Source organism: Chroicocephalus ridibundus, chromosome 15 (assembly GCF_963924245.1).
Source record: "Chroicocephalus ridibundus chromosome 15, bChrRid1.1, whole genome shotgun sequence".
NCBI classification, from domain to species: domain Eukaryota; kingdom Metazoa; phylum Chordata; class Aves; order Charadriiformes; family Laridae; genus Chroicocephalus; species Chroicocephalus ridibundus.
In genome coordinates this window covers 8,377,346-8,405,075 of record NC_086298.1, presented here as the reverse complement: position 1 = coordinate 8,405,075, position 27,730 = coordinate 8,377,346, and the positions used below count along the sequence as shown (strand labels likewise).

General features: G+C 40.8%; 1 protein-coding gene across 1 annotated transcript; it reads right to left on the bottom strand.

Annotated features, from left to right (window-relative positions):
* Positions 1–532: 532 nt before the first annotated feature.
* PSMB7 (proteasome 20S subunit beta 7) lies at positions 533–26,248 on the bottom strand. Its single transcript, XM_063352701.1, has 8 exons — positions 26,104–26,248; positions 25,902–25,995; positions 25,413–25,510; positions 24,996–25,136; positions 23,605–23,720; positions 16,652–16,710; positions 2,751–2,902; positions 533–761 (listed from the first exon to the last, which is right to left on the bottom strand). The coding sequence occupies exons 1-8, from the start codon at positions 26,163–26,165 to the stop codon at positions 650–652; spliced, it is 834 nt and encodes a 277-aa protein (XP_063208771.1). The 5' UTR covers positions 26,166–26,248; the 3' UTR covers positions 533–649.
* Positions 26,249–27,730: the final 1,482 nt, after the last annotated feature.

The window sequence follows — 27,730 nt, the reverse complement described above, 5'->3', positions numbered from 1 at the left end:
GGATTCTCACCTCCCTTTTCTTGGTTTTTCTTTTTACTACTGATTATGTGGTTTGTAACAGTTTATCTCACATGGTACAAGCTGAGGATTATTACGACAAAAAAGGTTCAAGTGGAAGCTTGTAGAAAAGTTCAGGCAAGTAATAAGACTTTGAATTACACTGTCTTCAGTCATGTAATTTAAAAATGAGAAGGTGTGTATCAGTGTGGAGGCTGGATCGACTCTCTATTCTGTCTCTACCTACAAAAACCAGGAAAGAATAAATATTAGCATGTCCTGATAACAGTATTATTTCCCTGCACTAACCCCTGTAGAAGGCGGCTGCTGCAGGTCAGGGTGAGTGCGATGCGCAGACCCCGCTCTTTCTGCTGGCAGCACGGCTCTGGCAGGGTAAAGCCCCGCTTGCACCCAGAGCCCAGCACCAACCCCAGGGGGGAAGATGCCGCAGTTGTGTTCTGTGAGAGCCTGGTGTTTTCAGCAGTGTAAGAAGGGAAAAGCGGCAGAAGAAATCAGCACCATGAAAAAACACTAATTAGAAGAATGGTCATAACCCTCTTTATTGGGGATCAGTTGCGTGTTTCTCTTGGCGTGGAGGCTCCTAAACAAACTAACGCTGGCTGCGGCGCCACAGAAGGGCTGCGGATGGGGTTCAGGACGTGTCCATGGTTTGTACAGTTTCATCCACCACCTCGATTTCCAGGAGTGCAACATTTTCTGTGAGAACAGCAGTAGTTCCTTTTTCACACTTGTATCTCCCATACCTGTTAAAGAAAGAGGTGACAGTTCAGCTGGACCGGAGCACCACGTACGAAAACTCTCCTTTAAAATTTTAGAACTAACCAGCTTTCTCTGGAAGTTTCCTATAGAAGTTCAAAGTAAGTAAAGGAACTTTACTTACTCTAAACTCTAAAGTAAGTAAACTCAGTTTACTTACTGCAAACTCTAAACTGACTGTGCTAACTGATAAAGCGTCAGCTCAACAAGCATTTTTTTAGGAAACACACCATCTTGAAAAATAAATTACCAAGTAACTGGAAAGAGAAATAAATGGGATCTCATTATAGCATAGGACATTCTTGCGCTGTACTCTCACTCAAAGAACAAGCAATTTATTTATTTTTTGCAACTCTAGGATAATTTTACCAGTGTATTTGCTTTGGTTTTCTGTGCTAAAATTAGCTAACATTTAATACAAAGACTGCCTGTAATGAAGCCGTGCTTCTGAAATCTTAACTGTCACCCTTTTACACAGTAGAATCCAAAATCTCACTTAACGTGTGTAATAATACGAACTCTCTCCTAGCTGACCAGCTCTAGCCGTTCCTGCGCAGTGAAGCACGTGAAGCTCTTGGGGAGCTGCACAGTAAGAAATCCAAAAGCCCTTTAACTGGAGCAGTGCAATTCTTTGTGGCTTTGGCCATGCTGTCTGCCTTAGAAAGAAGGATAAAAGCAATTTCTTTAAATTCCACTATTTTGGCAGCAGATGGAAAAGCTGTACAACTTGTTAAACATAACATAAAAGTACATATTGTGAAATCCTTGAGCTGCCTTGGGCTGTAATTTCCCGGATTAGGCAATGATGTAGTTCACTCAGCAACATACCTGAGGGAGGTGCCAGCTCCTCTAACACACAGATTTTGCTCCCTTTAGATAATTCATCACCTCTGGATCCTGAACATTGTCAGCGTGACAAGACCACGATACACACTTAAATGTAACCCTGTTCCCAAAGAGTTCCATACTTGAGTGTTTATGACAGAAAATTTCAGAATTACACTCTTAAGGAAACGAGACAGAATAACATCCCCTTTGTGAAGGATGCAGAGTATGGTTTCACGTGCTGTGCAACCCTGGCCTGTGTGAACACTGAGAAGGGTCAAATGGGGGGGGTCCTGCACTCAGATCTGTCTGGTGTGGGCAGAGGAGAGCTAGAAGGAAAAAAAAGCCCAAGTCTCTACATAGCGGAGGTAGCCAAGAGGCCCGTTTACAAGCATTTTTTAGTTTATTTATACAGGAAATAGGACTCAGGTTTAGTCCAACTAAAAAAATAAAAAAATCTTGTCACTACTGTATTCAGCTTTTAACTGTAAACTGTCCTTTTAAGACAGTACAGTGTATTTCTGGACAATTTTGAGGAAACTGTAGTGATCAAAACAATGTCTGCATTGTCTTAGAAGTCTTGCACAGGGCATGTTTTCCAGCCACTGGCTAGAGAGGGCCTCTAGAGATAGGATAAAACACAATCTCATAATCACGGGCCAGAGCTGTGCAGTTTTCTCTTGATTTTTGGTTCTGTGCTGCAGTGGGTCACACAGAGACTCCTGACTGGCGGTGCTGCCCCACGCAGCGGAGCCTGGGCAGCCCTGCAGAGGGCACAGCGGTGCCACCCCACACAGACCTCGGCAAGACCAAGCAGGACAAGGCTGTGCTGCCACCTGCGAGCAAAAGAAACCCAAGTATCTGCCCGCTCACAAATGCAAACCTTCATTACTGCCTCAGACTGCCTGAAACGCAAGACCAGTCTCCTGGTGCGGTAAAGTGGGGGCAGGTGAGAAATTCATTTGGTTCCTTCACACATCTGTGCCACGAGCAGCCTCTATTCAACTGCAGGCAGCATCACTAATTTTGTTTTCTTGTTTAGTTGAAATTCAATATACAGATCTATTGATTACTCTGCCAGAATCTAGTATTACAGAAAAGGGGAACTGCTGGGAAGAGCACGGATAGTGTACGGCTTCAGCAATACTGACCTCTCCCCCTTCCTGTTGGCCACATCGTATGGACGGAGAAAATCCAACTTGTTCTTGCTTATAACACAGATATCTATGTTACTGCCGGAGCCCAGATCATTGTATATGCCAGCTGCGATGGCATCTCTCACAAGCTGTTTGGCTTCCTCTTCCTGGAAAAGTTAAAAAAGCTGTCATTGCACAAGTGTTGGCATTTCACAGAAATGTTTGTCCATGTGACAGTGGAAGCTGTGAGCTCTCCGAACAATAAATGAGCTCCCAGCGCCTCTTTAATCATCGCAGCACCGCGGAGCATTACCCACAGTCTGCTCAACAGTGGGAGTAGGGGCAGGGACAGCCTTTCATCCTGGGCACGATCCCCCACCCCTCAGGACAGAGCAGACTTGGTAAAGACCGTCAGGGAAACAAGATTAAGATTTCTGTCGTAATGAATGGAGAAAATAAATTTTACAATTTTTGTCTTCCAGGCTGTTGTGCACATGTGCATGACAAGCTCCCTGTAGTGCCCTCTGTGTAACAGTTGCATACAAATTAAAGATTCACACTAGTTTAGTTACAAGACTTCCCTGAGTAGGGACTATTTAATCATCCTCTGTAGTAACAAAATGATTTCTATGATTTTGTAACGTAGCTGGGTTTGCAAAATTTATTTGGCAGCAACTGCCTTGCAAAGCAGCATGCTCTGTGCTGAACTGGGGCCGGCTACATTTTTAATTCCAGTCCTGAACACAAGTGCAGAATATTTAAAGAAACCCGCTGAAAGTACTGGTCAAACTGGGTACCATTGTCAAAATACCATTTAAATGAAAAAATGGAAAATTTGTTACGGTTTCTTTTCTGCTGTACACTGCAGAAATCCCATAGGTAGCTAAAGCAAAATATGTATTTAATACAGTTCATTCATACTGTATTTGCTAATTTCAAAAACACGTATATTTCTAAATTACTTCAGACAACTAGTAGAATCCTATTTGCAGCAAAACTAGAATAGAAAACTAGAACAGGAAATAAAGCTTGCTATTTTTATTGCTTCCGAAACCATGCATTCTCCTGCAAAAGTTCGAAGGGTTGCTTTCTTCCAGGTTTTGAAAAGCTACTTTCTTTTAAAAGGGCCAGTGCAGAGCGGCTGCTGCCGCCGTAGGCGCGGGGCATTAACTCAGCAGTGAAGGGCCCGGCCCGGCAGCGGCTGCCTGACGCAGAGACACATCCCGTTCAGACGAGGCTCGTACAAGGAAACATTTCATATTCATCAAACTCTCCATTAAAACATTACAGCAGCTCTGTAATCATCTTCACTCCCCCCCCAACAAAACCCATGAATGGTACTGATGCGACGGCGGCAGAAATGCAAGTTTTGGGCTGCCCCATCCCCCCCTCCCCTCGCCAAGGCACCGAGCGGCGCAGGCTCCCTCTGCAGAGCACATCCCGTGCTATTAGAAATAACGCGACCCGGCCAGTCAGTCCTTAGCTTTGCACCGTAACTGAAGATGGCGAGCATGAAGAAGTGTGGCAAAACAACTTCCTTGATGTATCGCTCTAAATCTTGTAACACCCAGGCACAGACGTGTGCCCAGTACCTGCACGCGCCTGTCCCTACCCCAGGAGATGGGCTGGGGCTTGACAAAGGAACTTACTCGAAAACCGTGACTGGAGCATGCCTGTTCCAGCAAGGAAAGACAAAGACTGCGGGATATCTCTGCACACACAAGTTTGGACTCAGTTTTATCCTCGAGCCATTCACGGCAGGTGCTGCTGCGCTGGCCCAGCACCGCCATAACCCAGCGCCCACTGCACCACTAGCCCTCGTCAGTGCTCTACTGCTATGTCACACGTTTGAATAATCTCCTGCCATTAGACACCATGAACGAAAGAGCAGATATTCAATGCTGACTTTGATAAATTTGGCTTTTTAAAAGTTGCTTCACTTTAAAGCCCTCGGTGTCCCTGCCAGTATCCTGCCCCGCAAAGTAACGATGCCAAGAGCCCCGGCAGCTCCTACGGCGTCCGAGCGGGAGCAGCTGCACGAGCCCCAGTGTACAAGTGCAGCTGAAGAGGAGCCCAAAATTAGCTCAGCTACAACCGCGTCTGCTCCCAGCGCATACTCTGCATTCTCCCACCGTCCTCCATAAAAGAACTTGTTAATAACGGTATTCCTGTTCTAACAGCTTAATTAAGGTATTGACCAGGAGGGGGGCATTTTTTTTCTGTAAAGTATAGAAATTGCATAAATTCTTATTTCACTCCCAGTTTTATTAGCATTACTATTTAAAAAAGAAATAAAATGCAAAACACTGAATTACACTTTTTACGCAGGTGACTAGAACAAAAGCCATTCCTTCAGTGCGTTTGGCAGCAGAACTCCAATAAGCAAATTATTTCCTCATTCAACTGACAGAAGCCTGCCTTCACTGAGGTACTGCATGCTAAGAGTATTTTAGTACTATAACGAAAGTAAACATACTAAAATAAAAAAGTATGCGTAGATATGTTTTAAAAATTAAACAGCAGTAAAACCAGAGTAATTTTAAGCTATTATGTGAGCTGTTAGTTTGTTCCACTCTCCCTTTTAATTTAATATTTTTCAGACAACAATGTAAAGCTTGCAGAGTCATCTCACTCCTGTAATTGAAAGTTCAATTTTATTTTTTGACTTTTTAAAAAGTACTCTATCAACTTACGGTTATCAAAATAGTTCTAAAAATATCCAGTACATCAGCCAAGCTTAGTTGCAACTGTCCTGAGGAAGTCTAAAACTTGGCTTATTCCTCCTCCCCTTTTCATAATTTAGAAAGATAACCAGAATAGCCGCAAGAAAAAACCCCACACCGTTCCTGGGCAGAGACCCTGCACACCAAGCTCTAGCAAGCGCTGCGATTTTACACTCAGAAAACAGGGGGCTGGCACGGAAAGTGCTGACACGGTTTTAAGTACGGGGCATGAGTGAGTCACTGTAATAATTAATCTTAAAAAACCCTAAAAGTTCCGAGTATATAAGAGGAGCACTTCCTACTTTATGGTTGCAAAGACCAAGCTAACTGGGAATATCATTCTCTGGGGTCCACGCTGCTTCTTAAATGAGATTACAGCCGGAGTGATGTACTGTAACACACGGCAGTCGTGACAAGCAGCACTTTATAGAGCTATCTGTTTGTCTCCATCACCGCATCACACAATGTGTCCCAGGACTCCAATGTGCAACTCCATTTACCACTACATGACAAATGGGCAGCACTTGTAAAAGGCGCAAAGAGGTCCAGCTCAGCCGTGTAATGGTCACCACAGATGTACCCTGGTGCTTGAGGGGGGGAAAACAGACCCCCAAGTTCATTAAAGTGACCAGTAATGGATCTTTCAAAATGTGTCTTAGGAATAGTACAGTAAAGGCTAAAATAAATAACTCAGCATGGAAGGCTAATCTGAAATGGTGTTTGATAAATTATTTATAACACAGACAATTGTCTGCATTTAATATTGGCGCTACTGGTAGCATCTTTAAAAGATGATTTATGTGTTGTAATGCCATTAAGCTTTATATGGGCCCACTGCTAGCTATAAAGTCTGCTGAGATTTAGAGAATGAGTTTTAAACTGTCACTGCAACATCACAGTAGATAGAGCCTGTATTAAATCTTTACTTTAAACCTGTTATCTGGAGAGTTGCATTTTGTGGACACTCAGGAACTGATAGATTACCTCTCTGCAGCTGCTGCCGTGCAAGTCCCAAACAGCACCAATAAGGAACTTTTACACATTACTCTTGTATATGACTTGAATCAAGTTTCTCTTCTCACTTAAGCAATTTCCAGATTTCAAATGCTACTGAAGGACAAAGAGAAAAGATATTTCCTACGGAAGATGTGGATATTTCTACATCGTACCAATACTATCTTTACTCATAGCTTTTAAACAAGTTTATCATTATGCCTCCAGCCGTAACGGCAGCAGCTGGAATGGCTTTGTGACTGTTCTTTCTTTAACATTTTGTAACTTCACAAGCAAGTTAAACAGGAAATGCCCTTTCCAGATTTAAAAAACTGTAGAAAGTGTTTACATTTTTTAAAATTCTTACCGAAGTGAAACGAATACCTTCTGCAGGTCACCAGTATGCTGTCAGAGATGCGATAGGCACCGCAGTATTCAACAGTAAGTCTTAGCAAGAATTTGAAGTATAGTGCACAATGAATGTTAGTACAGAATCAATATGATAGTAACAACTTCTGTAACTATAAAAAAATTCAAATACTTATCACACCTGTCTTTTACAGCAGAATGAAAGTTATTCAAATTATATAATGTGAAAGTTGATCCCACTTAAAGTGAGAATCCACAAGACCCACGTGGGAAGAGAAGGGGAGGGGAAAAAACACAGTCAGAAGCTTCAGGAAAGACAATGATAATAAAAAAAATAAATCTATAAAGGAGTGTTGGGGATTTGGGGCTAGGAAAGTGATACCTCTTGAAGGACATAAGCACCTACAGAAGCATAATTAGACTTTGGAAGAGTAATCAGCAGACTGCAGCACGCGAGAGGATGTGTAAGTCTGCCTGTTGGGAGCAGCTGTGGTAGAGATCAATACGTAACTGGAAGCAACGCTGAAATCTGCTGGCTAAGTCCAAAGAGAGAACAAAACTGAGAAGCAAAGTACTTTGTTTTTCTTGTAAGGGGAGGTTGAAAGACTCCATTAGTGAGAATGAATTTGGTTTGGCTCCCTTTTGAAGCTGGAAAGGGGCTGGCACATGTAATTTATATCACTCAGGTTTAACCAAAAAAAAAAGTATGCATTTCACGGAGTACCTCTAAGCAGACAAATAACATTCCTTGTTTCATAATTTTAATATTTTTTTTAATAGACATATGCTACAATCAAAATAAGTTTGTTTTTCTTTCATCTTTCATCAGGGGAATGAAATATAGAAGTAGCCAGGCTTTCTATAGCGCTCCCCCTCACCCTTCCTCCTCCACCATCTTTTGTTTGTGCTCGAAAAAGTCACAAAAGAAGTTAGAGGCAGAATGCTGAGATTTAACAGCGCAAACGATGCAAAACAGCCTATTAAAACAGACAGATGTGATAAATATGTAGGATCAGGACTCCAAATCACAGAAAACACAATTAAACTGATATGCCAAATGACCACAGCTCAAAGAAGTGTTTACTAGATAGAAGGTACAAGTAGAAAGAATTAAAGCAACGGTCACACCAAAGGCAAAGAGGTTACGAAAATCCCAGTCTGTAAGATTGGCAGCATCTGGGAGACATGGAGCAATAAAACACAAAGATGGGTCCTGGGAACAACCACCGGTTTGTGCAGAAGTTATCGGAATATTCACAGCACGCGATGGAGAAACTAAGATATCGAAAGACTGAAACTGTGCCCTGTATAGGTATAGAGATGGCATCGCCTCCCTTCTGCTGAATTTCAACCGTATGGTATTTTGGAATCATGTATGCTCTAAAGAAAAAACTTAGAGGAAAGTGTCTTCAAATTTATATACAACTTTATTTAGTTTTACTGAACAGCTGTTAAAGACTAAGATAAACAGAAATTTAGTAGTTTCTAAAGCAAAAGTGAGAGGGGGAAGTGAAATAACAACTCTATTACTTTGTGTGTTAAACAGCTAAGTTATTTTAAATCAAGGTAACGTGTATCATGGTATTTTCCAGTTCTGTTTCCACAGCCTTATTTAACACGGAACTGAAATGCTCCAAGTTCTGAAACATTACTTTCATTCACTTGCAGGAAGGCAAGTGAATGACTCAATATTTGCACAACAAACAGTGTCGAGGACTCAAAGACTATTAAATCCGATTAGAATTTTCTCTGCAGAATACATCCTGTTCAAACACTGTGGAACACGCCTTGTGTTTGGAATGGTAACTTTAAGTATGTTTGTCTAAATTCTAACTTTTCTGCAAGCTTTCAAAGCTGGACTTCTATTGAAAAGTACGGAAAACAGAGCCCAGGGCAGTTTTAGTTACGTACACCCCTGTATTGCCTGGCGCCACTGGGCTCCTGCTCCGGTCATCTCTGGGCACCTTCTCAAATGCAAAGTCCGCAGCGTCTGTGCCACCACCAATGCAATGCCGTAAGAGAAAAAACCCCAACTTGCTTAAATCCCTGGATTATGAACACATCAGGATCAACGTGCTGCCTCCTTCACAATAAAAAAAACCCAAACCCAACAGTCTTATTAGGAAGTAGCAATCTTCAGCACAAATATGGCACGGGCAGGAAATTACGCAAGAAGAAATCCGAGCACAGCACTGACCTAGCAGTCTTGTTAAAACTCAGCAATTTGAGTTTTTACACAGATGTACCTACTTTCATTCATTAATAGATCATAGAATCATAGATCAGGTAATTCTTTAGTGCATTTGATATCAGTTCTGTTGTGAAAAAATGTTAGTAAATGTTTATTTTTCTAACTGTTTTCTACTAAGAACTTTTCAAATAAAATGCACCTTAGTCCCTAATTATTATTCCCAGTGATTACAGTTTTTTCATGTTCGGATGGTAGATGCCTGCAAGCCCAGACTCATCACCACCTCCCCCTCTCTGATATTGTACACCACACAAGTATAATAAACCATGTTAATATTTCATACCAGTGTGAAATATGCTGGAGTATCAATTCAACATCTGCTGTCTTTAGGGTACTGGCGTCCCGCAGAGACACTTTCAATTTGTAATTGAGTTCTATACTGAATTAATCAGCAGTTTATCTTTTTTAGTAAAATAACGTCTTCCCACTAACCTGGATTTACATTAACAATTTATGCCAAATTACCTGCCAAGGCAAGAAACTTACATGATTCGGAACTACTATTCAATAACATTAGTTCCTATATGTCATTCCTTACACGAGGATTAGTACAATACATATTTCCAATGGTACAGAATTAAATTACAAGCTCCTCTCACAACTACAGGATTTCTTTTAATGCTATTCCCATACTCTGAACTAAGAATGAATACGAAAAGTCATTTAATCCATTACTACTTATGTCTGGATGAAGTTCATGTTTTACTAGGGAACTGATTCTCAAAATAAGAAGAACTCACTCAACAGTAAAAGAGCTGTAAATTCTGCCAGGCTGCACGTTCTACTCCGACAGTGCGATATCCTCGGTTTTCTGTGCAGCTGCGTTACCGTACAGTAACAAACTGAACCTTAGCTACCAGCAAGTAGTCACATATGGAAACCATGCAAAAGATGACAATTAAAATTACCATGTATTATAACTGCGTATTAAAAAATGAATATCCAGCACTAACATGTCTGTCTTCATATGAAGCAAACCCCTGTTCGTATGACTGTTACTTTACCTCTGAAAAAAGGACGGAAGGGGATGAAGGTCAACATTTGATTTGGAAAAAGAAGTCTTGGGCCCTCCGGTAATTTTTCCTTCCTAATACACCAAAACGCTCCATAAAGGTTATTGGCTGGGAGGGAGCCTCCCCGCCAGCCCAGGCTGGCTCCCACCCTCCGCTCCTTCCCATTCCCTCTCCCTGCTCTGACGGGAATCGCACTCAGCCTCCACAGCCCTCGCCGCAGGAGCGGCACAGGGCTTCGTGCCATGTGAAATATTTCCCAGTATGTTTTGCCTGTGTTCTGCAGTTACGGGAGATATACAAACTGAAACAATTTAAACTGGAACACCTGCTCCTGAGAAATGCATCAAAAATAATTACCTGTCCTGCACCTACCCTGTGCAGTGAAATCATCTCTTAACACGGAGCCCTGCTTCCGACCAGCTTGTCTACATTATTATATACAAAGTTTAAGTGTTACTTTCATAAAGGTGAAAAAATTGTTGCTCTTTGTCATGCAGCAAGGCTCAATTTAAACTAAGGTAAAACTGATTTCCCTCAATGCAGTCCGTAAACAGAAAAGTAGAAGAAGGTGCTACTCGGTATCGCGGGTAACTCAGACTGATGTTGTCGGCAGCTTCCCACCTCATCTCTGCACAGAAATTGGGCTTTGATATATTCAGAAAGCACACCTCAAAACACTTCTCCAGGAATCCTAGCCCTTCCAGAGCACACCTACCTAGCACGTTTTAAATCGGCCTCATATTTCCTGTTTAACATTAGTGCCGCAAAGGAAATCAATCCAAGGCACAGATCTGTGAAGGATGGGACCAGTACTCGCCATCCAATGTGTCAAGCAGAAACCAGGTTACCACAGAATAATCTTAATCTAATCTAAAAATAAGAAACAGCATGATAAACCTTTATTTTCTGGATGACCGTCTGCACTAAAACCTGATATTTACCCATGGAAATTCGTGTGTCTGAAGGAGACAGCAATACAGGTATGTAAGGAAAGCATGAAATCCGTATCACCACGAGCTCTGTCAGAAAAGGCAGTGAAGATATGCCACTAACAGTCTCAGTTATCGTCACCAGGTAATGAAATAAACAGATACACAGAGCACATAAATACTAAGTACTTATTTTTGTTCACGGAGTCAGGGTTTCCCCCCCCCCCATTTACTTAATCTCTGTGTTTGACACCAACAGGGGTTCAAGTATCTCAGGCAGGCTCTTCAGCTTAACTCTGATAGTCTGGCTTGATCTCTATTGTCTGCTGCCTGAGTGCAGCCGCCAAACCTCCCAGCAAGTGGTCACCTTCCTACCGAGTCATTAAACCTCCGAGTGTCAGCTGGCGGGATTAGCCTGCAGCCTCCCACACCTGAGCCCTATGGCGGGGACACAGGCATTTTGATCACCATCACTAATGAATACAGAATTCATATGCAGCTTGTCATTGCTCTTGAGCCTCGAATCACACAGATGCAGGCTAAATAAGACTGATGAGACAACTATTGTTGAAGATTAGAGAGTTTTGACAGTTTCTGAAAATAGCTCAGTATTATTGTCAGTAGTTAATAAACAAAAATAATACCACCATATTGAGGGACAGTACGAAATACGAGCACGGAAACATTTGAGTGATCTGTATGTCAGCTGCTTGAAAGTGAAAGAAAGTGACAAGTTTTCGTAATATTTTCGTACTATGCCTGATGTATTCTTTACTGAAAGAAGAGGTACGCAGCGGAAGGTGCATTTAGCCTACTTTCCACTTCGACACAGCAAAGACCGTGAGTGCACATCGAGCACCTGGAGGTTTGTGCCTCAGCTTCTTCGCTTACAGGGACATGGGGCTGCTCAAAGCACCTCAAAAATCAGTGGTGAAGCCAGAAACAAAACTGGGGACCAGAAGAGCCTGAGTCTACACATTTTGCAACTTCCAGTCCTCTGCCTTGCTATAATTTCTTTGTGAACACATCTACCCCGACAGCTGCAACTACTAACTGGAAAAGGTTACTACCTCCAACTCCTCCTGTCTGTCCCTCATTTCTCCTTTTACAGAGGATTACCCAAACCTGCCAGCTGAACTGCTCCCTAACCCGTCTTTGTCAAAACCAAACAAGTTAGCAAAAGCAATCACTGCAGAACGACCACAGAAGCAAACCTGGCCAATGGATGGAGGAGTGCAAGTCTGGCAGGAGAGCAAGACGCAGTGCTTTGGACGGCACGGCGGCTGCAGGAGCGCAAGTGCCTCCGCTGCAAGTCGAGCGCAGTCGGAACAGCCCCCCCTTTTGTTTTTAATCTGCTCCTACTCCTCCAGTATTTTTGTTTTCATTCAGTACCACTTGATTTCCTGCCACACTTAAAAAAATTGTATAATAAGTGACTGTAACTATAATTTCACATTTTTGGGGTGATCTATTTTAGCAATAATTATTAAATATCTGCCAGACTACCTCCTTCCATTTTTTTCCCCAGCTATTCTGTGCCCCTGAACTCATTACACAAAGATTTACTTCCCTTTCCCTGCAATAGTTCTGCTTTCTGAGGCTTCTACTGATTCTCTTTCTTCTGGATCCTCTTTTTATTAAACCTGGCTGTTTTGATGAAATACAGAAAAGAAATGAAGTTACAAGCAGCCCATTCCCTTGCTTAAACATGAAGCTCTTGTCAGAAGGCTACAACATAGCCTCGCTGTACCTCAAGTAATTCTTCTACAGACAAAAAGCTTCTACTTTTCAAACAACAGAAGTCAAACAGCAGAACAAAATATATAATACCCCCCCAATCACCCTAGGAATTCAACCACCACAGTATAGATATACTCAGAATTCCAGCATTTAATACTGTACACACTTTTTTTCCCAGATCGTGACGGTTTCCACATCCACTGACTCAGAGTATTTCTTTACTATTGTTTAACACCAGAAGGCATGTATGCATTTGCAGAATCCGACTGTAAGGTTTAAAAACCATGTGGCTACTCTATTGAAACTCTATTGAAAGAAAAATTGGCTGCAATGAAAGATCTAAGCTCAAAACACTCTATTAGATGTGCTGTTCTTCCACTTACATTTTTTTAAAGTGGATCTATAGCTGCCCACATGACAGATTAATATTGTTCCACAGTAGTTAGGTGCTTGGCATTACATTTTTGAAGCATCTACAGGCCTTCAGGGCTGAAAGTGTTCACATCTTCAGCAATCTATAATGGTTCCTCTAGAGGCCAGCACTTGCTTCATAATGAAACATGCCTCCATAAATCAGACTGCAGAAGTGGCACTTGTGTACGTCACCATCTATCTTCGCGGTTTCTCTGAAGGATGTTGGGTAAAGATCATCTCCCGGCATTGCAACCAGGGAAAGGACCATCACAGTTGGCATTGATAAAGCATGTGCTACTTAAATCTGAAGACACACTAAGTCTATGGAAAAAAACACATCCTGCTGGTGTTAGCATGCCTCAGGCAGTGGTAGAAGCTTCAGCAACTCATCTTCAAAAGGCAGAGAGCCAGGGCTCTAGAAACCTGCAAAAATTGGCTAAGCCTGCAGTCTTCTTTTTTTATTTTATTTTTTTTTTTGGTTTTTTTTAAGTTGAGCATCTTCAAAGTCTACGATTCTAACTGTAGGGCACAGCAGCTGCCACTGCAGATTTGATCCTCTCAGCTTTTGGCAGCTCTCAACTTGAAATTCTAGCAAAAGAATTTTTCAAGTTGCTATTATTGCCTGTCATGGATTTATAAATATTGTGCACTATCTGCTGTGGCATGGCTCTCATGGGACACCAGTGCATGCCAAAAGCATAACAGAATGAAAAACAGTTCCTATTCTTCAAATAAATGCTAATTTTTTTAACTGTGCTCACACGATGCGTTTGGTGATCAGCTTCAATAGTACAGAATATATATCAGAGGCAAAAAAGCTGATTGTCTTTTCCAGTAGTATTCAGCTGCTACTTTCATTAAGCTTGTTTAATTACATTCCAGATGCTAATTTGCAAGTCGATACCAGAGGGTGCAGGACAGTTTGCCTTTGAATCATTTTTCTGTGATGTGATGGTCTTGAAGCACACCACTACCCTCCAGTAGCAAGATATTCTGACAATTAGCGCAAAAGAAAGCAGTATTGATCCCGACAGAAAAATATTAATCCTCTACCATTTTATTAAATTAATCTCCAGGAATTTTGAGTTTATCATCATTGCCATTTCATAGCAAATTTTATGTTAAATATACATAGTGTACTTCAGATTTAATTTGTTTTAATTTCACTAGAAATGTACTTTGTTATTTTGTTACTTTACGGGGAAAAAAGCCCCACAGCTGACTCGAAAGGTAAATATTTTAAGCTGGAAGCCATAACAGTATGTGAAGAAGTGTTTAAGAGTACGGTTGAGCTTTATCACCTATAACTTTGCTGGTTTAGTTAATACGATTACTAAATTGTTATTAGCTAACAGAACATCTAGTAAAAACAAAGGAAGGTTAAGGTGCATGCAAGTCTCAAGGATCTAAATATCTATTTCAACAAATCGGTAGGCTGCATTTTTACACGCTTGTTATAACAGTGAGTATCTGCTGCCATTTATGGTTGTATATGAAGACAATTTAATTAGGATGACCTTTCTAAATAAGAGAAGTTGGAGATTTACCAATTTCTGGTGCCTTTTTCGGTTGCTCTTACACAAAGAACGACTTAAAATACAAGCTTGAAAACTAGCTGAGAATAAGATGAAATTTTTAGTTTCACAGCACAGCTCTCTGACATTTGTGTCTTTGAAAGCAGACTATTATGTTGTGGCTGTTGATTCCAAGGATTTGCAGTCCACGTTTTCAGTATGAATAGCACACAGGCCCAGTACACGGTCACACAAGAGGCTGGAAAAAGAGACTGTCGTTCTTACAGCAGCATGAGGGGAGAAAAAAGAGCAGAGAGTCTATCTCTATCTCGTGGTTCTTTCTACCACTCATCTAGTGTAACGCCACCTGCAGAAGAAACCTGAGTGCCCGTTAAAAATATTCCAATGTTTCTGATAGCATTTATAAATACACTAGAGGCCAGGAGCCCAGTGTCTTCAGGTATTGCCCAAAATATTGCAGCAACACAGGAATCCTGATCTTACTGGTTTTTCATCATTTTGCACACCTACAACTATTTCATATATACTGACAGAAAAGGAGCCGGTTCCAGGAATAACTGGAAGACTACTACTAACTCTTAAGCAGTTTAATTACTGGAAAACTTCCCAAAACAAGTTGTTTGAATTTTGTTCTTTTTTAAAAATCAACTAGTATTACACGTCACGTTTCTTCATGAGATGTAACAGGGTATGACACATCACTTAACTTTAAATTTAATTAATTGGTTTTAGAGAGGAACTCAGTGGACTTATGGGATCATCACCTGAAAACATACTGCAGTCACACCAACATTTGAAGGGGAGGAAATGACCCACAGCAGCTGCATTATAAAAATGCGGAACATCTGAACATCTTTTCTGAAGTAAATCAACTTTTTCCTTTTCTATGTTATTCAGTGGTAGTAAATAGCTGTAAGATTTGTTGTATCTGCATTTTAGGCTGAAATGATTGCAACTGTTAGTGTTACAAGTCATTTTTAATGGGTTCAACTTTCAATTTTGTGTTCAATACTCAGTTTTTTCTTTACTGTGAAATTATTAATCAATTGGAATGAGAAGAAGCATTCACAGAAAGTCTGAAGAGATTAATGTGGTTTAAAAGGGGGCTTGACATTACTGAGGCATTTTACAAAATACAGTCACAGAAAGACCTTTAATTGTTTTGGTTTTGTTTTCATCAATAGTCTGTCTGCAGATAACTGGATTTTTCACTGTTCAGTTTAGCAGGCACTGAACATGGCATGACTTACTGTAAGGAAATACTAGAGATAATATAAAAACAGTGTACGGCACACATTCATGAAAAAAATAACTGAGTAACTTATTCTGATCTTAATCATGACACTCCAGCTTTTAGCTCTGCTGAATGATTCTCTGTAACGAGCAACCAACCAGTTTTCCGTTTTTATCAAGATCATCAGCAAAACGCAAACAACCCACAACCCTGTAAGTCTTCTAATAATCAGCTTTTAAGTAGATATTAAAAAGAAAAGTGCAGTTACTAGTCTGAACCTACCCAATCAACCAGAAATTTAATTGGTTTCATACACTACTTGAACATTTTTCCGTTGCTTTTACAATCACGCATTGTCTTTTCAAGACCGAGAGAAGGACCAACTACCAAGGGAAAACCAGCAACAGTGACTACGCAAGGGCTGTTAAATTCCCCAAAGTCAACTATAACCAGTAAGTTGTATGTTTTTAAAGCTTTCACCTACATTCAAATCACACAGGTTTTCCATATATAAACTTGCAAGAAGCTATATTTCTTTAAATTTATTTTACCCATCAACTTTTTAAAGCTTTGCAGTAAGCTGACATTAGTACATTTTAAGTGCAGGGAAACTAGAGCAGGTTTAACATTTTAAAGCTTCAAACCTCTAAAATTCTTACAATCATGAGGATTATTGAGGGAAGAAACACTGAGCTTTAAAAAAAAAAAATCTTACCTCCATGTCCTGTTTGTATTTATCTTCGAATACTGCCATAGCTGCTAATGATCCAGAACCTACGGTAACAAAATCAGGACACCTATTTAGCCAGTGTATTTAGTACAGTATTTTTTTAAACAACAAGATAACAAATATCAGCAGCACAAACCAGACTCAAAGTCTACCTTAGCTTACTATACACTCTAAAGTGTTTACCCTCTTTAAGTCCAGCACCTAATTTAATCCTAAATCTATAGCTAGTGTACACAAGACTTGTCAGGGACCCTGTTCTGACAGCCTTTTTCTTTTTACTATTTTGAAGACCGAGCTATGAAAATGAGGTTAGAAAAAGGGAGTTAACTGGATGCCACAGTTTGTAATTCCTACTCCTCCATTTCTCCTGTCCCACTTTTGTGCCTAGCCACATTAGAGGGTATGTCACTTAATACTAAGACACTCAGAATGAACCGATTGCTTTAACGAGCTGCCCTGGCACAGTCACCTTTACGCACGGGGATGAGTACACTAGCACTGGTAACAGGGTAGCTGGCTGCTGCCATCAGGGTATTTCCCATATCTACTTTAAAACAGTTTACTATGCATTTACTTTGTGCCATTATTTTTACATTGAACAATAACAGCTGAATAGACAAAATGACAGATAAGAAAACACGAGTTTAACGTTACTTCTCTTAAAGGATGCAGTGCAAGCGTAGTAATAGAACAGAAGCCATCTCTACCCAAAGCACCGTAACTGCAGGTGTTATAAATGTGCTTTCCATAAATTAATACGAAAAGCAGTATGATACTATTTAAAAGTGTAAACTTGCTTTGTTCAGAAAGAATGAATCTTCAGGAAGATGTCTGTCTGTGGCCCTAATCATATTTCAGAGAGCACTACTTTTGGGGAGTGAATAAAGTTACCTGCAATTTTTTACTCCAATTAGAAGATTTTTTGGCATTTATTACTTTTTAACTTGTTTTGCATACTGCTATCTGTTTAGCTGGGTCACAGAGAAAGCCATATTTTCTATTTAAAATGATTTGTGTATATCGCTTGACCACCTCAATGGTTTAGTGAAAGAAAAAGGCAGCGATTAAACAGTTTCAAATGAGGTGTCCTGCTGATTTTATCAAGTCTGCTGAATGTATAATGAAAAAAGAGAAGCTGACACTGACACTGTTGAGAAAATACAGACTACCTTATCTGAACCATTTAAGGAGGTCCAATTATAGATCAAATTTAAAGGGTAGAAACAGCAGATTTACAGACACAAATCAATGAACATGGTAATCCCAATGAATATGACAGATATTCCTGTTACAGAATATTGCTGTGGTTGAGGATCATTACCTTTACAGTACCAAATACATCACATCTAAAAGCAGTAGGACACTCTAAGTGTGTACTTGTATTACAGGCAATGACTATTCATTTACACCTTGGAGCAATACATGACTCCATTTTTTAAATGCTGAAACTGGGAATAAAGAAGATTTTTAAGCAACTAATAGCAGAAATGAACCGCTGATACAAACAGCTGGTATCACAGAACAAATCACAAATAAAAGGAATTTTAGTGATCCTTGGGAACAAGGTCAAAATAAGGTGTGTTCCAAAACAAATACAGGACTTGAACCATAAAATAATTCTTCTTGTGGAATGACACAGGAACATTTCTAATGGGGGAAAAAAAATAAAAATCTGAGATATGGTCTCAAACTAAGACCACATTCTTACTATGCTCAAATAAAGGCCTACCAGGAAGCCTCAAAACTAGAAAAACAATCTTACCCTTGGATAACAGTTCTTCGAAAAAAATTATAGTATAAAGACTAAAAAACGTGCAAGAATGAAAGTATAAGAAGTAATATCTGATAGAAATTACTGCATTAAAGCTACTGAGCTAAGGAATGTCTTAATTTCTTAAAACTTCTACTGACAAATAAAAGTTTTCAATAACACAAATATTGCAATAATATCACACATAGCTTAGACTGGATTCATTCCTCCAGCTCCTTTTTTAAAAGGAGTTTCCAAAAGAACCTATGGGTAAGAACTCAGTAGACTTATAAAGAAGAAAAAGGCGGAGGGGAAGGGAGAGACACTTACATTACGTTACATGAAATCCTTTATACATAAAGAATTGTACTGTTAATTATTTATCCCACTATATTACCAAGGTGCAAATAAATGTGAACTTTACAACTTCAAATAAATAAATGCAGACAGTCCTGTAATATAAGTTTTCAAAGAGTTGTTGTAGGTTTAAATAAATTAAGATTCTCATGTAGCCATTTACATCTAAAAACCACAATCCCAAGGAGGTTCTAACAGAACAGGAAGTAAAGCTGGAAAAGTTTAATAAAATAGGGCCTTTTTTTCTCTACTGGTTATAAATCCTAAATGTAAGTTTTATAACCTTGCATTTTTAAAAAGTGCCTTAGCAAAAGTCTCACAGCACAGCCAAGCATTCTCTGAAAGAACAGATTCCTGAATCTTAAATAGCACAATGAAAATTCTTTACTCTAATAGCACCAGTTGTAAACACCGTTTTTAGAAACACAAATAGATATATATTTCTGAGTTCCTGCATCAAAACAAATCATCTGCTGTTTGGCAACAGCAATATGAACTATTCTGAAAAATACTAATGATGTGCATGTATTCACCTGTAGCACATTAACTAAGAAAACCCCCTCAGTCCCCCCATTTGCACTGCTGCGGGACTGAAAGCCCATCACTTGACCGCCCATGCAGAAATGCAGAAAACCAGCAGCGGACAGTTGCTCACGAGGACAGTTGCGAACTTCACTATCCAATTACACCGACTTCCCTCTACTTGTCAAATTCCACATACGATCCAAACAACCCCACAATGTTCCAAGTAGTTCAACTGAGTTGTGAAAGCTATGCATTGTAACAGGAGAGCCAGCAATAAAGTCTGTGAACTTAAGTAAACATTGGAAGTATGGTTTTCTTATTGCAGTACCTATAAAAGCACAGAAAACTTAAGATATTAAGGGTCTATGGAGAACTTGTTTGTATGTCGGGAAACAGCTGTTCTCTTGTCCATGTATTCAGTGCCCACCAATAATTCATTTTTAACAAGCGTGCTTTGCCTTTATGTAGAAACAAGCTTAACAACTCCGAAACATAATGTCTGGAGAAAGATAAAAATCCAAAAGATTGCAAAACACTATCCATTAATTAGGGATCAATGTTCCCACCTCATACACACAATAACTGATTTAAGTCACTAACAGTTAGGATTCAACACTGCTGAGATGCAGCAGTTCAACCTCAAATCTATTAAAACATTCAGGAAAGCTGTGAGATAAGGTGTCATTAACTACTGCTTTTAACTGAGCTCAGATTCAAAGGAACACCAAACGAGATATTCATCTTAGATAAGATTTCCAAGTAAAGTTAACAGCACACAACCAATGCAGAAATAGGAAGTTTTCTTTGTTGGATTTTTTTTTTTTAAATGTTGGAAGTTTACAACTGTTCTGCGTGTGAGCAATAAGGATAATTAAACCAAAGTATAACTGGTAAAGTCATTGTATATTTGTATTACATAACATTCAGAAAAAAAACTTTTCCGCTAGATTTTTAAAAACCACTAACTGCTATGAACAGTTACACTTCAATAACCTTGGAAACAATCATCAAGAAAAAATGCCATATCAATTACAAAGTGTTTATTTTGCATACGTTTTCAGTAAGCTGTACTTTAGAAACAAATATTCAGGAAGTATTAATCTAGCATCTAAATATATAAAAATATGGATTGCCAAACAAATTATAAAGAACTATAGAAACTGAGACGCAAAGCTGTACTTTGAGCCAAATACTTCTCAGTCTGACCATTAGCACAAACCATGGAAGTTACGAGACCATAAGAGATTTTTTTTTTCTTCTTTTAAGAATCATTGTAATTTCGTAAGTTTTCACAACTAAGTTAAGTTATTCAAAAATTTTCTGGACTCAACTGTAATAAACTCACTTTAAAAATCCCATTTGGTCTTTACTTGAGCAGTTGTACCACTTCAGTATTGATTTAAAGTGAAAGATGATTATTGATACATAACAAAGGATCTAGCTGACAATAATTTCCACCACGCTTTGCAACTGCAGTAGCTTTTCTCAAACAGATGAACTGGATCTTTTTAGCAGAACATTCACTGAAGACAACTTCTTATTGCTAAGCACAGTCCATTTTCATCACCCAAGGACCTGTTTGCTACCTCTGCCTGCCACACTGGAGGATGTGCAGAGCCTTGAGAGAGTAACATTTAGCACTTCCCCATCCATCAGTGTCAGGGTTCCCTGACAGGGCAGTTATTCACACACTCTCATTGTTATTCAATTTGCTGTTCATTCTAGGTAAAAATTTGGTGATCTCCACAGCCCCATCGATTGGGATCATTTTTCACCCCAGTTCCTGGCTGAGGGGCTGAGTCTCAGCAGCGGTACTGCTTGCTGTGCAGGACGACATTGCCAATGCATGAAGAGCTGATTTATGAATATGAAGCAACGCTGGTACCAGGGGACTCGCTTCAGCCACTAGAGACTACTGGAACATACTTACTGTTTCTGAAAGCTGAACTACAGACTTCAAGTGCTTTAATTTTATGCATGCATTTCATTATAAGTCTTGGCCAGAAGCTTTCCTAGACAAGCCAAGCAATCAGACAATCTTGCCTCGTTTGCTGAAATCCAATTTTGTCCTTTGTCAGCATAAACAGTTTAATTTGATGTTTTCACTCCTGAGTAAGCACTGAGGATCTTTTAAATCTCCCTTGCAAGGGAGGATACCACTCTGTCCATCCACAAACACACTCCAGCTAAATAAAAAACACACTCCAGCACATTAAAGCAAACAAAACCCCAGCATCTCAACAACCTTTCCTATTTAATACTGAATTTCCAGAAATTAACTGGTCAAAAATACATACCCTGATTTAATAAACTGCCCTTAGAACACTTGGGGGTGGGGGGAGGCGCGGAACCCAACATAAAACAAACAACAGATTAGTCTAAATAAGACCAAAATAAAATACCAACTGCTATCTCCAATTTGACCCTTGATACCTTTCCTGACGCCTGAGTTCTATCTCCCATTTATATGCATAAGCAAATCTTTTTACTAAAATATATCCTCATCACTGGAGAAAGCATCAGTGTACTGGGTGTAGAAAGGTAAAGGACATTTATGCGGAGAAGGGCTTTGTTTGACAGCATAGACAAAAGTCACATGTAATCACCAGATGCAGACCTGGTACAGCTGACAGCAAATCAAAGTTTAAGCTACAATGAACTTAATCCACTGATACAGCACTTCCTACTTGTTTGAAGGTGTTCTGCTACTATGTTATTTTTGTGGAGCAAAAGAGGAGTGTCCAGGATTCTCTGAAATTAACACATTTTAAAGCTTTTAAAACATAGGCAGGAAAGTAACCACCTACGTAAGTGAAACTGTGTGACTTTAATTCAGGCAATCAGCTACTAGCAGCTGTCAGTACAGAGTCAGTTATAGTTTTACAGTTAACTACAACATTGGATATAAGGCAATTATAAGAGTCAGGCATTTACATTTTTTATATATCAAAGACTAAACAATGACATCACATGACCATTACATGGGTTTTACTTGCCAAATAAGTAATTTGCCAGTTCCTAAGCCAATGGCACCATCTATTGGTCACCGTTCCTCTTACACAGTTAACCTGATGATGCAGTTTAACTGCTGCACTGTTTCAGTAGTGCAAAGACCCAGAAGAAGAAGAAAAACCTTTAACATTGCCAAGAATATACTAAGTAGAGGTTTTATCTAGAGATGCCAATGATGAACAGAAAACGAGTAACTAAAATCAAAGTTATATTTTCCCCATCACAAAGTCAGCATAAAAGCTGCATCAGACAGTCTAAATCTGATTTACTCATCTGACACATTTAATTTCAGATCAGTTTTCTTTTCCGATACATTTATTTGGACTCTAAATTACACTTCCATAGCTCTACCAAAACCAAGCTTTCAGTTGAAATCATTCAAGTCTTCAAAATGAAACGCAAGCCTGAAATGTATCTTCTTGAGCAATTGGAGAGCAAAAATATTTGCAACCCTGGTTATATTTGGAATTTTACTTTTTTCCAGATATATGATATTCTCAGTAGAGCATTAACCTTAAAAGCCACAGATGAAAATGCACAACATCATTAGTGTCTCAGAAGGCACTAGTTTAATCTCTTACCATTTTTTACTCTTTACTCCCAGATCACTGCCTATAAATCACAAAAGAATTCAGAACTTATGAAACAAGCTCTGGACTACTATCGAAAATACTTGCTTTGCCAAAGACTGGACAAGTTCTATAATATTTCAAGATGTGTGTGTCCTTCCCTTCAACAATGCATGCATTATTTCCCATCTCAAAAAAAGATACAGTGCACTACAATTCACTACCACAAAGCACCTTCTTGAGTAAAATACAGCTGCTACTTAACAAAAAATATAGAAATACAACAGGCCAAAGGAGACGCGAGGTACATTTTTTTCACCTAATGAAAATACAGAAAAACTTCAGGCAGAATATAGCTCTCCAAGTGAGACTTTGTATGAGCCGCAAGGTAGGACTATCCGCAAAGGTTTGGGGTGGTTTTTTTCCCCCTCAGCAAGTTTTTGGGAATCCCACAATTTTCTTGCTTTAAGGTATGCTAGGGAATACACAGAGCAATTCTCCTAATACTAGTTTTTTGGCAGCTTAGATTAGGTAGCATAATAGCCCTAGTTTTTGAAGTGTTAAAACCAAAACAAAACAGTGCACCTGCAACTTTATCTTTGAAGTCTGAGGCCCATACAGATCCCAGCAAACAATGGAATTTAAGTACAAACACTTTAAATAATAATTTGAACTGTTCCCCCTTTTTACCAGGCAATTGGGTTACAATACTGAGCGTCACTTACCCATGGTAACGTAAGGCAATTTGTCAGTTGATCCATGGGGATATATGCTGTAAAGATGAGGTCCCGTGACATCCACTCCCCCTAAAACCAGGGAGGCGCCAATGTAGCCTTGATACCTAGGAGCAATGTTTATACATGAATCTGAAAGTCCACAACAAAGCTATGGTTCTTAATACAATGTATGCATTTGAGAGTTTTTCCATGATTACATCAGGTACATCTCCATAATAGAAAAACAATTTTACTATCTGTGAGCAACAGTTTATGAAGTTTACTAAAACATGGTATATTTCAGTGTCAAGCAGAACAAGCAGGCACTGGCCAAGCAAGCAGGCTGGATGACACATTTGTGCTCACTGGGAGAGAACCTGAATTACTTTTCAAGCCTTAAAAGAAATTCCTGTGTCTGCAATTAAGTTTCGATTTAGAGACTTCAAAGAAAACATATACCTTCACTTCCTCCATGAGCTGTTCTTGGCTGCTTTAACTTCTCAATCTATTGTTTTGTGACATGCTTAAAAAAAAAAGGCAAAGTGCCCAGCAATACAGCATTAAGTGACTGACCTGAACTATCGTCATTTATCTCAGTCACTTGGTTGCACAAAGTATTTTTTTTTCATTGCTTTATTTCACCTTCCTGGACTCTTTCCAATAGCTTGAACAATATCTTTAGTTGAATACATTAAATTTCATTCTTTCCTTCTCTTCCAACAGCATTTTTTACTTCTGCAAAAGACAGTACTAAAATACTTAAAGGGTTGGAGAGCACACCCTCAATCTAAGGGCATGTTCTTTGTCCTGCTGCTAGTTAGGAAGTTCAACTGCCATACCATAATGGTCTGCAATCAGTCAAGCGATTAAATAAAATCTTAAGGTAACCGTAGGATAACTTCCAACCATTTTATTCACTTATCTCACTATACCACCAATAGACTTCTATTATTAACAGCTATGGACTTCAAATGGTTAAACATTTTATTCTTATGAAAATGAAATAAATTTTAAGGTAGTGATTCTATTACAAGTCACAGAAAATTCTCAATTTTGCAAGCTTGCACATTACAAGACTATTACTGCTCCAGCCATCTCACCAGAAAGATAACACAACAGGTTTTGTCTGTGTGATCAACAGTTTATTAAATTATTGTCCTTCTATTTTTGCTATGTAAACACTGACATCACGGTACAACTATAGTATTGATTCTGTAAAACACCATAGACTTGATTTCTCAGCTCAAAAGCCTATGAAGCAAAGAGCAATTATTAAATCTTTCCTTAAGTCTTGTTATGAAGGTTAAGTAGGCTGAGGAAAGACACCCCACCACAGGAGCTCAAGACCTATCTGGTGGTTTTAATAGTATTGCTGATAAATAAGAAACCCGTTCAGCTACCTGAAAAGCATTTGCTTTAGCATTCGATTAGCTGTGACAACTCTTGGAAGTCGTCCAGTAGAGAGTGAATGGAGCTCCAGATTGGAAGAAATCATCTGAGTGGTCATTTCTGTATCTGCAGCTGTTCCTGCACCACAACAACTGAAAAATATTATAAGCAAGTTAGGAAAAGGTGGGGAGGACAGGAAAGAGGCATAACTCTATGCTTTAACCAACAAGCAGAAATTTTCTCATTGTAAAACTGCAGAGCCTAGGTTCTCATACAGTCAATATTTTTAGATACCCCAAATCCTCAAGCCTTCCTAATAAGTTATCATTTTAAAGTATGCCTTAATATTTGCTGTTAGCAAATGACATGGCTAAAAATCCCAATACTATTACCAACAGCATTATACCATAAGCAATTTTAATACTTACTAGATATTAGGGGAAATGAAGTGTATTTTTGAACAGTTCTTGTCAGCAACAACCATTCCTTCAGTCGCTCTCGTATCTGCTCCAAGGACCACACCATCCTACAGAAAGAGAGAATTATTCCCAAAGCCTCGATGTCCAAAGGGGCCCTTCCTGGCACCAGCGGCGGCACCTGCAGCGCCAACCCGAGGGCGGCTCGGGGGAGGCCCGCAGGAGCCCGGCTCCGCACTGGCCGGGCCGCCGTGCGTGACTCAGCACCGCGGAACCTCCGCCACGACCGGCGCTGGGCCGCCGCTTCCCGAGAAGGCGCCGGCAGGGCCGAGCGGCCTTTCCCGGCCCCAGCTGCAGGGCGAGGGGCGGCCGCGGCCCAGACCTGCCCGGCCCGGCCCGGCGGCGGCGAAGCGGCCCGGCGGCGGAGGAGCGGCCCGCCGCCCGGCCCAGCCTCCTGCCCGCCGCCCAGCGCCGGAGGGACGCGACCGGCGCCTGCCTCACCTTGTAGACGACACCGGCGATGGTGGTGCCGGTCTTGCGGGGGGCGGGCAGCCGCTGGCCCTTCTGGACGAGCTCGGCCTCCAGGAGGGAATTCCTGCAACACAGGGCGAGAAGTGAGGCCGGGCGGGGACCTCCCCCAGCCGCGGCCCCCCACGTCCCGCTGCCGCCCGGGCCCAGCCCCACCGTCCCGCCCGCGCCTCACCGAGCACAGTTGTCGAAGCTGAAGCCGCCGCTCGGCGCCTGCAGCACGGAGACCGCCGCCATCTTACCGCTCCGGCGGGGACGGGCGGCACCTGCCGAGTGCTTCCGGGTCAGCCGCCGGCGCGCGCGCAGGGGCGGGGCCTGCGTCCGGCCCGCCTCTGTCAGCCCAAAGGCCGCGAAATGGCGGCGGCAGCGACGCGTCGAGGACATCGCTGTGGGGCTTGGACAGGGGGCTCAGGGGTAACCGGCCTGGGAGCGCTGGGGTCTCGGACATCCCAGCGGGGGATGCACCTGGCTTCGGTTCTGCCCCGGGCTGTGTCTGTATCAGCCCTCCGTGCTTGGGGCCTGTTGGCGGTGTGGTCACAGGCAGCGTTAGACAAAATCTCTGGTTCTTAAGGAGGAGACCTTGCAAAACACATGGGGCAGCAGGCATCGTGCGCGGGGCACGGGCGCCACTGGGCTGCAGAACACGCTGAGTTTAGCACTATAAACTGTGGCTGGTGGCGTGTTCAGTGCGGGTGGGAAGGGGTCCGGCCTGGTGTGGGGCCCGGGCGCCCGGTGCTGCCCAAAGGAGAGGGGCCTGCATGGACAAACCGCAGCTGAGGTGTTTTATATATACTGGGCTATTGGTGTGTGTTTGTCCTGTACCACTAAATGAGACACATTACCCCATTCTTCCATTTGCTCATCCAACTGCAGGATGATCTCCAGGGATCGCTGGTTGGGAAGGTGCCGTTGGTCCCTGGGGAAGGGACTGGCTGGAGCAGGGAAGGACGGGAACGGCCAAGGTGCTTGTCCAGGCTCTGACTGCACTTTTTGTGTGTAAACTGGGGTTGTCTCGTTATCCCTTCCTTTGCCTTTGCTTTACCACATTTAAAATGTCAGTAATGCTGCTTTTACTGGGCTGCAGGACTTGTCTAATGGGTTTTGTAAAAAGCTTTGAGACTTTCAAAGAAAATGAAAGGGGAGATGAAGGATGAAAAAGGGGAAAATAATCCCAAACTTTTATGTTTAGATCTTACAAAGAACCTATAATTACATGAGAAAATGTAAACCTACCTAAAATTGCAGTGCTGTTAACATAATGGTTATATGGTGAAAGAAAAAAAGATAAATGGCCTTTTTCAAAATCAGGAAAGTCCTGCTGTATGTCAAGGAGGTCAGGAAAATTAAATTTAGTATTTTTTAGGTAAACTACATCTGACCTCCATTTTAACCATTCCTTGAGCTTACTGACCTGTTAAATGGAATGGCCTAACATTTCTGTAAAGAACTTGTGACAGCTTCTCAAGAAAGGATGTATTTTAAAGTAATGCAGACGTGTAGTTAGATTTTTTCCAGTATGTCACATACTTAATTTGCTTTCTAGATGTATAAATGCCTGAAATTAAAAATCTTGTTGATTAAAAAAAATAAAGTGTTACTTGTTTCAAACATGAAATGCTAATTACGAGGCCCTCTCTCTTCAAGAACAACGCATGAATGTAAGTAGTGCTTTGGCTTCTTGCCTACAGGAAACTTTCTCCAAGTATTTTACCGAGTTAAGTGTGTTCCTTCTTCAGGTAGTTAACGCTTGGCACATGCCATCGTTAGAGTCGGTGGCATTGCTCAGAGGAGCAGGCCTGCGT

Bases quoted from the DNA above. Each gene is read 5' to 3' on its own strand.
- PSMB7 (XM_063352701.1), bottom strand. From the start codon at position 26,165: ATGGCGGCGGTCTCCGTGCTGCAGGCGCCGAGCGGCGGCTTCAGCTTC. The intron at 25,511-25,901 runs GTGAGGCAGGCG...CTCTTTCTGTAG, and splicing joins TCGCCGGTGTCGTCTACAAG to GATGGTGTGGTCCTTGGAGC. The intron at 23,721-24,995 runs GTAGCTGAACGG...CATTGCTCCTAG, and splicing joins CTAAAGCAAATGCTTTTCAG to GTATCAAGGCTACATTGGCG.